Source organism: Pezoporus wallicus, unplaced genomic scaffold (genome assembly GCF_028554395.1).
Source record: "Pezoporus wallicus isolate ANWC-B61680 ecotype Strahan unplaced genomic scaffold, APGP_CSIRO_Pwel_v1 contig_7243, whole genome shotgun sequence".
Lineage (NCBI taxonomy): Eukaryota > Metazoa > Chordata > Aves > Psittaciformes > Psittacidae > Pezoporus > Pezoporus wallicus.
Window position 1 is genome coordinate 273,835 of NW_026641336.1, and position 14,990 is coordinate 288,824.

The following is a 14,990-nucleotide window of genomic DNA, read 5'->3' on the forward strand; positions in this document are numbered from 1 at the left end:
TTCATTGCCCCCTGTGAGATGTGAGGATTAAGATTTCCATACAAGATTTTCAGACATCTAAACTGTCTGAAAAAGATGCAGCTAAAATCTGTTCTTATTTCATACTTTCTTGTGAGGAAGAATATTTGGGCAACACTGGATGCTGTGCAGGGAGAGGGATTGAGGTGAAGGAGAAGGATTGCTAACTGCAGTTCTTGCTGAGATGGACTGTTGCACCTTAAACTCATACTTTTACCCTTATACTTTGAGTCCCACTTAACTGGCAGGTAGCACCCTTAACTTAAGGCCCCCATGCACCCAGTACTGCAGGCAGCAGATGGATCAGGAGGGAGACACCAGGGCTGCAGGAGATGGGCTACACCAGCATGGAAAGGTGGTGCTAAGCATCTGCCTAGGACTGAGACATCTCTGCCCTGGGACCCCTGGGAGTTGGGGAAACGCTCCTGTTCAGGTCTGGGGGTGCTGCTCCCCTCTTGCTGAGCACACGCAGTCTGGAGGAGATAAGCGCAGCTTCTCCAGCCAACCTAAAACACTTCTTCCTGACTGCATTTGCAGCTCTGCTTCATGGGGAAAACACTTGGCTTGGCTAAAATCAGAAGCAGGGATGTGAAATATAGTATCAAGCACTGAGTCTCTTAAGGGGCAGAGCTTGCTGCTAGGTTTCAATGCCCAGTGTAAAAAAGGTCATGGTTATTTTATCAACAGAGCAGGAGATGAGGCATAGGGAGACAGGCAGGTGCATACCTGCTTAACAGCAGGACCAGGGCTACCACCCCATGTCTGGAGACCTGGATGATTTCTCTTTCCTCTAACTAAACAGCCCTGCCTGTTCCAAGAGAGAAAGCAGAAGCTGCCACACTTGGTGTGACAAATGCTGTCAGCTAGCACAGACTATTTGTATTTCTCCTCTTTGGATCATCCTGTCCCCATCTGGGAGATGCCCCTGGGCATAGAGGTTACCCCGGACATGGTGAGGTACTGCTCTGACAGCAAGCTTCCTGCTTTCTGAATGCAAAGCCCTGGAGAAGTCAAACTTCTCACAAAAACTATTTTCACCTTGCTGTTAGGTGATACCAAGTCTGGGTCATGGCCATGACTTCCTCAACATGGATGAACTTACCAAGTGTGCTTCTGGGACACAAAGTACACGATGGCATCAAGCATTCAGGAAATGACAGCTGTGCCAGCCTCCCAAGTGTAAGAATGTATGAGGAAATAGACTGGGTGGGGGATGCACTTGTACTTAAATTTAGCCCGCTGCACACTATCTAGTCTCCAAGGCTTTCCCTCCTCCTCCCAAGTACTTCACACCCCTTGGTCTCCACAGCAGGGAAGCGACTGCAAGGGTAAAACAATATTGACCCCTTCTTTCCCAGCATACCTGAAACACTGATGGTTGCTGCAGCTTTGGCAGCTCCAAAAGTTTTGCTGTGTTTGTTTGTGGCAAGGCAAGTGAACAAGCCGGGTCGGGTGACATACACCTGCAATCTGGAGTCAACCACTCTGCCCTTGACATTCTCTGCTACAGATCCTGCAGAAACCTAGGAGACCAAAAAGCCCAGTGCGGTGATATTTCCAACAAAGGCAAACAGACAAACCGAGGGAAAATCTGAGACCCAGCCCAAGGCATTTAAATTGGTAGAGAAACACATAGCAAGTGGATAGAACTGGCAAAGAGCTAAAGCTGCTGGCTTTATTTTGGTGCTTTCATACCAGCTGACTTCACATACAAAAGTAAATGTTAAGGACCCCTCCTATTTCACAAGTCAGCAATAATTTTGCAATTAATTTTCTGTTGCAGAAGGCTGCAGTCTTAGTTTTGGTCATGTAATTGAGCTGAATAATTGCTCCAGGGCCTTTTCTAGAAGACTTTGCCTATTCACTCCTTAATAAGGAAGGGCGCAAGGTAACTTTGTGGACCCTGGCTATAGAGAGGGAGAAAAGAAAATAGTTTGAAAGTTGTCAATTCTGGATTAACATAGCCACTGCCACACTTCCAAAGAAAGCACTCTGGCTCCGGCACTTTGGCAGGTATGTGATAGATTTTCTTATCTCACACCTGCAAGTACGGAAGCGGCTGCAGATGTGGTGATTTTGGCTATTTTTCCAGGTCAGAAATTCCAAGGTAAATTATCTTGGAATCTGTTGATTTTGGCCAGTTGTTCTTAATTTTATCCTCAAGCCTGTTCTGCTCATATGGTATTCATTAAAGTACACCAAGAGTCTACCTTGCAAAGGCAGTAGGAAGGAGCAATATTGCCTGTTCTACCCTTCATCCTGATGGAAGGCATTAAGTGTAAGTCCAGCAAGGTGTGGTTACCAGTGCATCCCACCAGTGCATCCCACCAGTGCAACCTGGCCCTAAGAACAGCGATTTCCTTGGATCATCCTAACAAAGCACTCTACTTACACAACTATCTGAGAGGTCAGAGACATCAATTTGACGTCTCTGGAGGTTAATAGAAACATTATTTTAATGTGATATGTGTTTGTTTCCAAAGGTATTAACAGTGATAATTGAAAAAAACATGAAGGGTATCACATCTTTAATAAGCAGGTTTCTCTCTGAGAAGAAAATATTGAAAATAATGTATTTGTTTTGCCTCACTCAAGATTAGCTTGGAGTTCTCGTGGGGAAATGTGATTGTGGAGAAAGCACTATACAACCAGGCCAGCACAGTTTGCAAGTATTGCATCAGGGATGGGTGGGTTAATGTGCAAATGCAAGGACCATGGATGTTTTTTTGCCTTATGTCCTTTCCAAACAACCATCCTATGATTCTATAATTCTGTTTAGGTGGGCAAGGCTGCTGCTCCTGCAGAGGAGTTTGCATCCTCCTCTTCAAAGACAGTTCAATAGCCTCAGCAGATTACCTCTATTTAAACAGATTAAAGGACAATTACAGGTCAGTGTTCAGCAACCATAATGTTGCAGATACATTGCACCTTTTAATGACACTGTTGCTTGCTTGTGAGCCAGCCCTCAAACACACATGCTCCAGTCCACCAGCTTTCTGACCTGACTTACCCAGAGACAAGCACCATTAAGATCTCCTTGCCATATTTAAAATGAGACAGTCTGGAGCACCACCCTCCTTTGACTGGGCTTTGATTTGCAGACAGGAACGGGGCAGATCAGATCTGACCAGCCAGGCAGTGGCCCTGGGCAAGGACTGAGCATCATCCCACACACCACTCTCTGGGACTAGTGCAGTGGTGGGAGATTGGTAAAGCAAGGGTCTGTGCTCCAGAAATACTCTGCCCTTGCCAGTATCACCAGACTCCCCAAAAGTTTTTTTTCTCAATGGGAAAGAAGTCCTGAATGAGCAACTGCAGTTGTCTCAAAAAAATTATCACCAGAAACTACCAAGGATTTATGGGGTTCTGTGGGAGATGATCTGATCTTTTTGCTGTTCTCCCTAGAACCCTTGAAGGAATATAGAAAATCAGGCCTAATCAGACTGGATTACACTGTAAGGCTTAGAGGTGATATGAAGGCAAGAGAGCTGGCAGAGTAGCCCAGGCTCCTTAATAATGTATTTTAAATATATGGAAGGAGGGGACACAGACCTCTTTCCTGGGAAGGAATTTGAACAAGAGGATTTATTGGTGTTGCTGGACAAGCAAATTAACAGGAATGACCATGGCCAGAAGGACTTGGGGGCTGATGGAAGGTCAGTGAGAAAGAGTAGAGGCAAATTGCCAGCCTGCACACAGTGGCTGCTCCACCTCCTCCACAACATTATGTCCTGGGGGTTATCCTTAGACAAGCTGTTAAAAGGCCACAAAGAGTACAAAACATGTCCACCATAACCATAGGAAGACTACAGGAAACCTGTGGCAGGCTCAGGCTGCAGAGCTGCTGTGACTGTGTTGCACTACTTACTCCCAGTAAGGCAATATCAGGTGTCAAGCAGCTCTTCAGTTCAGCTGAAGAGAAGGCATTGCAATAGCCTACCTATGGACATGAAAGCCAGACGAGTTCAAAGCAGGCACCTATTTAGAATGGCCAGGAACATTAGACCACAGAGCAATTTCCTGTGAGAAGCAGTGGATTTGCATGTCTTGGTGCCTGTCACTGAAGGGAGTGTATCTTTCTTGAGGATGGGCTTCTAGCCAGGAATAAATTGGTGACATGCTTCAGCGTGTCACCTAGGTCAGTCTAGAAAATTTCAGATCTATTCATCTGCAAATATGCTGTGCATATATGCTGCCCCACAGGAATTTTGCCTCAAGGCAGTTCGCACCACCTAACTACCTCAGTTTGTGTATTTTGTCAAATAATCAATTTTGCCATGTTATTGTTACCACATTAGAGAGGAAAGGTGGCTGCAGAAATACTTAAATGCACAATGGAGTCCTAGAAACCCTGTCTCAGGGGAAGGCTGCAGGCATCTAAACCATTCTTCACCTCAGGCTTCTCAGACCATAACACTAACCCACGCAACACTCTGGAGAAGGGGGAGAGCTTTGCAGAGGAGAAAACTGTAGCAGGGAGGCGAGATGGGCTCAGCTTGATTGCACAGCAAGGCGCTAAATAAGGCAGGAATAGAAACCACATATGCTGGCTCCCAGCCTTGCGTTTTAATCGTTGGGCTGTGCTTCCTGCTGCTAGCAGCCCTCCAGGGCAAAATGCATGAAAAAAAAGGAACTTACTGCTTTCCCATTTTCCAGCCAGGTGACAGTGGGGACTGGAAGGCCGGTTGCTGAACACTGCAATGTCACCACAGACCCGAAGGTGATATTTTGGGATTCAGGAGCCTTCAGGATTCTGGCAAAAACTGCAGGAGAAGACAAATGTGCTAGTTGAACAACACTGTAGAGCTGAAGCTGTGCTGCCATGGGGATGCTCCTTCCCCAGCAGGCCTTGAAATAAGCCCCGTGAATAAAAGCAGAGCATAGCACAGGCTTCCCGCTGAGTGATAGGTTTTGGGGATGGATGAGGAGGAGAGAGAAAGTGATTAGCATGGGTTTGTTCTGCACCTTACAGACCAAAATTTTACCTCTGGAGGTTTTTACATCACCTGAGTTTGATGCCTCAGAGGATGCAATGTGCAAAAAACTCAAGGGCAAAGTTGTTGGCAGCATGCAGATGGGACAGCTTACAGCAAACACACAGCAAGCTACCATACTGCCCTGCCAAGGGTCACCTCATGTGAAACTTCTTCAAAATCATCAAGGGGGACCATTGGCATGTCACATACCATGAAATTTAAGGGTCAGATAAGCTCCTCAGTGTGACCACAGTGATTAGAAGTTACCATGGAGAGCTGCAAACCCCAACATCTTCCATGCCACAACAACCTACCCTAAGGGGAGAGAGTCCAGCACTGGGTTTTGGGGGAATGGCTGGCAATGACTTTAGGAAGATACAGTTGCAGGGGGAAATAGGTTTTTAAAGTGGCTTTCCATTTCTACAGCACTTGCTTTCTTTGTGGACAGTTTGAAGACAATCATGCCCTGGCACCGATTTTTTTCTTTTTTTTTTTTTTTGGGGGGGGGGGGGGGGGAGGGGGGTGCGGGTGGGGGGATGTGTGAGAAGAAGAACTGAAGTATTTTTGCTTAAAACTTATTTCAGTCCAGAAACACAACTCTGATGGCCTTCACAAGCTGTATTTCAGCTGCTGTACTTGGACTACACAGAGGAAAGCAGACGAGAGAAATATTTTTCAAGTGGAACATTTGAGTTTTGACTCAAACTTTTTAATGGAGATACCTGAATGTCTGTGCAGAAGCAGGCTGAAAACTCTGTACAATTTCTTACTCCAATTTCACCTGCTTAGTGAGTTAACATTTGCTCCCTTCTTTCTGGGCTGCACAGCAGTAACTAGAAATCTCCATCAAAAATTTTATTATGCAGGGGAGTTTCTCTTGGAGTTCTCAGACAAGCATGATTACCATTTTAACCACATTTGCTGTCTGTATGGTTCCCCTTTACTCAGCGCACCTCTTGGCACTGGCCACTGGTTTCTCTCAGGTGGAAATCTCCAATGCAGAGTGATTAGAAGACCAATAAGTGTCCCTTCAGAAAATGAGTATCTGTACCCACTATTTGGTATGATGGAAAGGTTTTATCTGCAAAATTTCAGTTGGAAAAAAAAAGTTATCTGCTTTCCACATAGTCCTTCCACCCAGTCCTGGCCTGGGAAGGGGCTGAGATTCATGTTAACAAAGAGCTTTTGTTCATAGATAGGCAACACTAAGAGTACATTTCAGTGTAGAAACTGTTTTGGCTTAGGAGCACAGCCACTCAAGGGGGTCCTGGGAAGGGGGTTTTAGTCAGTGAAGTGAAAAGAGTGGGAAGATATGTATTATATTCAGCTCCTAAATTGCTCCACCGTCTTCGAGCAGTCCCTCACTGTCAGTGCTTGGTGCCACTTGCTTAAAATCAAAGCAGAGCTGCTTTGGGGCCTGCTGAAACCCCCTGCCCCTCAGAAAGACAGCAGGTACAAAGCTCCACCACTAACAAGGAAAGCTGCAGCCACTGGCCGGGAAGTTTCATCACAAATAATAAGTGAAATGAAAGCTTTGCCTGAAGTTTCATTTCAGGCCATTAACACCAGATGGTTATGAATTCAGCCCTGAGTGCTCTGGGCCAAGCTCATAATTACTTTTATATTTCAGTCAGAGAAATACTAAACTTCTGTGCCTCTCCTGGCAGCCTTGATGTGCATATGGTTCCCACTGAAGCCAGCATGTTAGCTCCCAGAGCCAGAATATGTCCCTTAGTGCTTTTCTCATGCTGCTGCTGGTTTCTTAGTGTACTGCTGGGACCCTGCCTGCCTGACAACCCTCCTGCTCACATCTTGCCCAGCTTCATTAACACCGAGAGAAGTCCTCTAGCAGCACCCTGTTAGCAGGTGCCAGACACAGGCGCGTATGCCCTCCTCTGTACCAGCTGCTCTCCCAAAATCTGTAAGGATCTTTCAGCCAGGAATTAAAAAAGGCACGTTTTGAAGATGATGGTAGTTGCACAAGCAGGGACCAAAGCTACAGGGATCGTGGCAGCTAATCCAGCTCATGCACGCGAAAGCTGCATCCCACTTCCCTGGGTCCTCCTGCCAGCACTAATCATGGAACTAGCTTTAGTAATTCACCACACTGCTGATAAGAGTGCTCATTTGCCAGCCTAGGGAAAGCAAATGGTCAGGCCATTCACACTTAAAACACAAAATACAGGGACTGTGTGCAATTCTGGTGTCCTCAACATAACAAGGACATGGAACTGTTGGAGCAAGTCCAGAGGTGGGTCACAAGGATGATAAGGGAACTGGAGCACCTCCCGTATGAAGACAAACTGAGAAAGTTGGAGGAGTTCAACCTGGTGAAGAGAAAGCTGAGTGGAGACCTCATAGCAGCCTTCCAGTAGCTGAAGGAGGCCTACAAGGATGCAGGAGAGGAACTCTTCATCAGGTATTGTAGTGACAGGACAAGGGGTAACGGGTTCAAACTTAAACAGGGGAAGTTCAGGTTAGATAAAAAGATATTACTCTTTAAAGATATTATTATAATATCCTATTTATATTTATTGTATTAATGTAATTAATAATAAATATAATTAATATAATTGATATAGTAATAATTACTATTATTATATTATTTATATTATATTATCCTATTTATCATTCTTTTAAGGATATTATTCTTTACTGTGAGGGTGGTGAGGCACTGGAACAGGCTGCCCAAAGCAGTGGTAAATGTTCCACCCCTGGCAGCATTCAAGACCAGGTTGGACAGAGCCTTGGTCAACATGGTCTGGTGTGAGGTATCTCTGCCCACAGCAGGGAGGTTGTAACTGGATGATCTTAATGTCCTTTCCAACCCTAACTATTCTGTGATTCTATGATTCTGTAAAAAATCCAGTGACAGCTACTAAGCATTCACATGTTACTTTTCCGTAGGGAAAATATTGCAGGTGTATTATCCAGCACAAGGAGTGACAGCTAGAAAAAAAACCTGGACCCTTCAGGAAATAAGCTGATTTCCAAAATGTCAAAGAATGGAAGTTCCTGCTATCTCCAATGCTACTGTGTGTATTTCTAGGACTTTCAAAGTTGAAGTTGCAGATGTAATACTTTAACATTTCAAGTGCTTACACTTGCATGGATTTTTTTAAAGTAAACTTTAGCTCTTTAACTGAAGTACTTAGCTCTAGATACTGTGAATTGAACAACCTGGGGTCTTTTTACTTTATTTTATTTTTAAGTGAGAAATTCCCTCGGACAAAGGCTGGACTCTGCACTTCCAGGCATGCTTTGGGCCGCCACTGACCAGCACACTCAGGGACATATTCTCCAAAAAAACAAATTGCTTGGGAAACATTGTTTAAAAAAAAAAAAAAAAGGAAAAAAAAAAATCAGATCTTTCTCAGTCCCATCATCTATGGGTGGATGACAGACACATTGTTGCTGCTGGCAGACTCAGCTGCTGTGGGAAAGCCAGGATGGGCTGCATGAGAGCAGCCAGTGTCACCTTGTACCAGTGCAAAGCTGGGTAAGACCGCCAGGATGAGCTTGGGGTCCATTTTTGTGACTACATCAGCAAGGAAATCTGTCCTATAGGTAAATGGAGGAATCCAGCTCCCAAAACGCTGACTTTCTTTTCTGACACTATATTACACAAAGAAAAGAGGGAAAATTGAGGAAGAAAGATCAGCCCTGATGTTGCCAACCTAAGCAACCAGCTGGGAGAAGCAGGTGAAAGACAGGAAGAGGAAGAACAGGAAATTTCAATAAGTGTTTGCAAAGTTCATGTTATTTGGTGGGCTCAGGACATTGCTTTGTTTTCATTTTGCCTCAGAATGAAAATTCCCCCAAAACAGGTGAATTTTAACACCTCTTTTCCAGATCCTCATGAAAGTAGATTTTGCCAGGACCTTTGCTTGTTTAGCTACATCATCACAAGGTTAACAACATTCACATCAAGACACCCAGGCTCTCAGTGAGGGGTTTACCCAAGGGCATGCCAAAAAGCAGTTAGGGGAGGCAAGCAAAGAGGGCTTCATTGATTTATTTATTCAAGTGGAAAACAAAACAGTGGAGCTGGAAATGAAACCCAACAGCTAAGAGCCAAGCCAGCACATTCAGTTTCACTCCTAAGCCCCTTAATAAATGTCCTTTCTTTTACAGCCCTGCTAAATGATGTGCTGTGCACTGCAGGGCTTGCTAGGAGGTATCTGCACCATGGCCAGCTGCTCTCGTTTCTGAGAATTAGGTAACATCATCCAGTCCAAATAGTCCGGCTTTATTTCAGTCACAAAAATTTTATACTATAAAAAGATGAAAGCAGGGCCCCTGCCCAGCCCCCAGTTTGAACAGCTAACTTCTTCCAGGTGACTTTGTTTTCCTGTTGCCTTTGACTGAGCTGTGTTTCATTTCCACAGTTTGGGGCCTGATCCTGCATTCCTAGCATATGCCTGCCCTCTAACTGGGTAAGGCCTGTTTTTCTCCTAAAGCAGGCTGGATTGGGCCAATCACATCCAGGCAGCAGCCTGGGTGGCCTGGGGCCATGCTGCTTTCAGGAAAAGGCGCCCTTTGGAAACCCTCATGCATACAACCCCACTGCAGGAAGATGCCCCATCTAGCCAGGGTTTCATAAACCTTAATGCTGGCTTTGATGCATCAGGCCCAGTCAAGTAACTAGGCTGTGGGGTGGGGGTGGTTTCCAGAGCCTCTTCTGGCTTCAGTGAACCTTGACTTTCAGAGAATATGTGCAACGTTTGCCAAAGTACATGAATTAACCCAGCCTGTCAACATCCATGTGCAGTCATATTTAAGTTTGTTGCTAGTCCTGGCAAACACTAAAGCATACCTGATAGTCCAAACTGATGTAAGGCTACCAAAAACTAAACTTGTGTTAGCAACTGTCTGGCAACTGTGGGTACATGCTCCCTTATCACCACAGTCTATGCCTGGCCTAAAATGTGAGCCAGACCTCGTACGTCCATACTGCCAGATCTAATACATCAACATGCTCCACTTTCCCATACTGTTTTGCTTTTGTCATGAAAAATGACTTTTTGGGTGAGTATGGTCAGACCTTATGCCAATTTTTTTTTTTTTTTTGCAGTTATGCTATAAAACACAGCAACTAAAAGCAACTGCTATGTGGAAAAAAGTGTTTTCCTTTGGTACAGCTAGTGCTGTGCTGAGGACCAATGTATCTGCACTGCTGGGGAGATTGGTAAGGCACACATTGCCTCAGAAACTTTTGTGACATAAATACCCTAGCAAAGACCTTGCACTGTGTACTACTCATGGGTAAGTATTTAGTAGCTAAACTGCAAGCGTTTTTTTGTTTGCATTCACCAGTGTTCACATAGCTCTCCTCTAGTTGAAGCATGACAGATTGAAATGACTCTTTCTCTAATGAGGAGCTCTCCGCCTTGGGCCTTGCTTACTAATCCATAAAAATTCATTTATGCTTACCGCCTATATGCTTTGAAGAACCATAAGCTTGTGCCAATGTGTTCACAGTCTTTTGCCAGTTGGAAGTCTGGTTGTCTAAATCCCCATTCAGACTCATTCATCCCACATCCATTCACTCTTCCTGACAAGTCTAAACCAGGCAGTCAAGGAGAGCTAACAAGCACAGGGGATACAATTTCATTCCCACCAGTGAGAGATGAGGGGAGGTCTGACAAATACATTTTATATACACACAGAAATCCCCAGCATTTGTGTTTTCTGACATTTCAAATTAACCGGTGTAAAATCCCAACAATTCTTGAAATACCAAGCCTGAGAACAGGCCATGCATCATGCTCATGGATCAGCGGTTGTGGAGACAGCCACACCAGCTGTGTGCAGCAGTTAATTGCATGCCAAGAGCCAGGGCTGAAGGAGCAAGGCACAGTGTTCGCAGCTGATATGACAGAACCAAATCCCAGCACAGGAAATAAACAAATCCTTCTGTAAGCATGGTCAGCAACTCCTCTTCAGTGGCAGTGACAGGCTCTGCACATGGCTCACCACATGACTCCATATGGGAGCAGTTCACATTGTACCTTAGCCACTGCTCAAAGCCTGCTGTCACCCTCCCACTCCCTTCCAAAATTGCTGGGTTAATAATTAAATCCCAAGATAACTGCAAGGACAGTTTTGCTTTGATCTCTGAATATTTCTTACCAAAACTGCAGCCTTTCTTTTCTTGGAAGCCTACCCAGTAGCCTCAAAGAGAAGTAAAATGCCACAGGGAAAGCCAATGTAAGACACTTTCACTTATCTCTATCAAATTGCTTACTAGTTTTTTTTAATCCCTGTCCAAACACCATTGTTGCCAGAGAATCACATGTATGCATACTATCAAAAGAAAAGATGGTACAAATGCAGTAGGAAATGCACACAGCCACTGTATTATTTCTCTAGGAACAGTCCCATTAGGTATGGGCCTCAGAAGAGCAAGCTTCAAAAGCACTGTAAGCAACCAGTACTTGATCATTATCCAGCCACTCACCTGGTTATTGTGGTAAGGTGAGAGAAGAACCCCTTAATGTAATCGAAATATCAGTGTTTTGTACAAAAAAATCAAAATCTCAAAGCTCTTCTGGCTCCCGACAAACATTTTGAGAGCTTTTGGCATTGTAGTAGTTCTAACACCTCATGCAGTACAGGCCAGACAGCCTGGCAATACATGGGCACACAGCCTGGAGCCTGAGGCTGTGAGACAGACAGCAAGGACAGTTCAAGTTCTGTGTGGAAAAGAGATGGAGGAACCCGCAACATATCCATCCTGAAGTATACCCCTTCAGATTCTAAGCTATGCTATCTAATATCAAAGCAAGTTTTTCTTAGCAGGGCAATAGATTTTCAAGGTAACCTTAGTTTAGGGTGAGCTCCAAGATTTATGGATGGTAGGACAATTTGCATCGGTAGAAGGACTCATATTTTGTTAAATGCACCAGCCAGCACAGGAAGCTCTCGGCTGTGAAAGACTTTGCACAGCATGTAGATGTCCCTGGAATCTTAAAATCAGACCCTGCAAATACACAAAGCTATAATAACCAGGAGTAAAATGTAAATAGATAGCTTATATCCTGTGTAACTATATAAAACCCGTTCTGTACAAGTGTTCATTTCTATAGACTGAGCAAACACCAGATTCAAGGACAAGCGAGGATAATGTGTTCAAATTACTTCCCAAAGAAATGAATGAGGAAGTACTTGTCGTGTCAGTACTGGTCTTATATATGTGTTTGGTTTCTTTGAAGGAAAGACCCCTCTAAACCTCTCCAGGCTCTGGCTTTTCTACAGTACAGAGACGCACTATGCGCATTTAACTCTGCCATTACCCATTACTGCATGTGAAACTGGAAAAGAAATTCCCACTCTCCTGAGTCAAAAAACAACATTTTTGCTTGTTCCACTCTTGACAAAACCCACCATGACCACTGCAAGGCTACCACTCTGCCTGCACATACTCAAATCTTCACAGCTGTACACAAGACTCCATCTCTCCTACTCTCTGTTCCTACTCTCCTACTCTCTGCTCCTACTCTCAGGAATGGAGCAGGCAGTTATGTAAATCACTGCGATACCCAAAACTGAGATAAACCCTGCAGCATCCTGACATGTGGTCGTCACCAATGGGTAACAGCAGTGCCAGAAATTTAATTACATGCCATGTGAAAAGTTCTTCTTTTCATCTGTTTTAAAGTGCTGCTAGCAGTAGCTGCTAGGATGTTTCTTATTTTGAGGTGATAGCAAGTAGCCTGTTCCCTGCTCACCTTATCCATCATGTGTGCTTGTTTTTCAATGCTGGAAATTCTCTTATTCCCTCCTTACAGAGATATCTATCTTCATTCCCTGTTCTCAACTCCTATTTTGAGATACCCATTTTGTGAGGCTCTGCCTGGGGCTCCATTCCATTTCAGGGATGTGAGGGGACCATTCCTACACAGACCAGCACTACAGCGGACACTTTCTGTTCCACAGTATAGGCACACATACTAGAAATATTGTGTGACACTAGAACTAACATTACTGCTGGAGGAAAAATCTAGAGTTGTAGAGTTTGGACGAGTCAAGAGAGGGGCTTTCACCTCCACCAAGGCTACCTGAATGAGAAAGAGGTGAAGGACCTTGGAAACAGAAGGCATCAGCCTCAGAAAAAAAAATGGAATTGGTCCATATTAAACTTAACAAAACTGGACTTTTTAACAGATTCTATAAAATTTCTAGGTTGCCTTCAGAACCCTCCTTTCTGTATCTTCAGCTCCAGGTCTATCTTGTTTTCTCAGTGTGAAAAGGCAGCCATTTCAAGATAGTTGTCTCAGTTTGCTCTGCCCCCCTTTACTGGATTGCTGTGAGTATTGTCTATCCTCTGCTTTCCCTGTTGCTGTGCAGGAAACACATCCTTCCTAGCTAATGAAGACAGTTTACAAGCCAGAAGGGTTTTGTCTGCAGTAATTATTTTTTTCTTACAACCACAATTCATGCAACAATGTGAGAAATTCATATATCTTTTAAGTGCCCTTCCAAACTTTTTGATGAGGAAAAGAGGTTTGGCAAAAGGGAAATGAAAGGCTCAAATGCCTATTAAAGAATTGCTCACATAAGCCTTGCCAGAAACCTCATGGTCCCAGGAAACTTGCTTTGCAGCTTCTCAGTGCAGGAAGCCACCCTGCGACAATTACTCTAAGGCAGAATGCATCTCATGTCTCTGTCATAACAAAGCAGGGTTCTGAAATAAAGTGAATGACTCACGCTTGTTTGTTGATTTGCTGAAGGTCTTAGGCTAGTTCTTTTGTCCTGTGGCTTGCCCTGTTACCTTGTAGTTAGGGCTACGGTCATATCTGCAGAACCTTGGGATGACTATGGTGAATGCAGTAAGTAGGAGGAGATTTAATAAGATATTCTGGGCTTTCAGCAATGCCCATGCCACCCTGCTGAGGCCAGTTAGTTACTTTGGTGTAATTACAACCAAGCTCAGTACTGTTTACTATCCCTGTAATGCTCCTTTCCCCAAAACTCTGCAATTTTTAGTAGCAAACTGCAGTGTTCACCACTTACTGCTATAGAACATTGCACACATGTGCGTACACCAGCATCACTGAAGACAGGGAAGGAAATTCTTTCCCAGGGTTTCTGCTTCTCCTTATGGCAGAGCTACTCTTCCTCAGTGTTGGTATCAGAATTCCTCTGAGGAATTTTCACCCAGCATTTAAATGCAAAACTGCAAACTTCCTTGTCAGTCTGCTATTTGGCAATCCATCTCACCCAAAACATCCTACCTCAGAAGATGGCACAGATAAAACTCCAGATTTCATATCGATAGCTGAACTATGGGCAGCATCGGAAGAGTCAGAGTAACAGTGCTGACTGGCTGCTTTGGTGTTTTCTCAATATCTCCCTTTCTTATTTCATCTATGCCAAGTATAGATGTGTTGACACACAACTGTAGAGAACTTTCTGGATGGCACATCTGGAGCCAGTTTTCATTTGAAATAGGGCCCATCTCTGGAATGCAGTACATCTAAACTGATAGATTAGTTGGACTAAATACATACTTTCAATCTTGTTTCTTGACTTATGGTGTGACTTTCATGTCTTTTGAATTATCTGAGACGCAAATTTGTCCTGAGGTCCACAAAACAGCTGAAGGAAGCTAGCGCTTTACACTCAGTGAGCATAGCCTGTTAACTAAATAGCCAAGGCACTGCTTTCTATCATTATCTGATCTGCTGTCCCATCACTGCATCCAAGAATTAGACAAAGTACTAAATTAAAAAAAATAAAATATCTAGACCAAATCTGCCCATGTCCTGGCAGAACCTTCCCTTTGAAGAAATGATTCTCCAAGGAAAACTTTTCCTATTTTTAAGGCTAAGGCGGTTCTCACAAGTGGCTTATAGGGGAACATTTTTGTGGCCTGTGGAAGGGTATTATTATAGTAGCTAGCAATAAGCAATAAACTGTGGGCAGGAAAATACTTCTGTCTACCAGGGTTGGAATGCAAAACCAAACAACATCTAAGTTAAGGGAGCATGAGGA

General features: G+C 44.1%; 1 protein-coding gene across 1 annotated transcript in view; it reads right to left on the reverse strand.

Moving 5' to 3' along the window:
• MUSK (muscle associated receptor tyrosine kinase) overlaps positions 1-14,990 on the reverse strand; it is a 52,824-nt gene that overhangs the window by 22,192 nt on the left and 15,642 nt on the right. Inside the window, exons 6-7 of the mRNA XM_057423147.1 lie at positions 4,657-4,781; positions 1,382-1,541 (exon numbers count right to left, since the gene is read on the reverse strand). Coding sequence (XP_057279130.1) covers positions 1,382-1,541; positions 4,657-4,781 — 285 coding nt within the window. The remainder of the gene's footprint in view (positions 1-1,381; positions 1,542-4,656; positions 4,782-14,990) is intronic.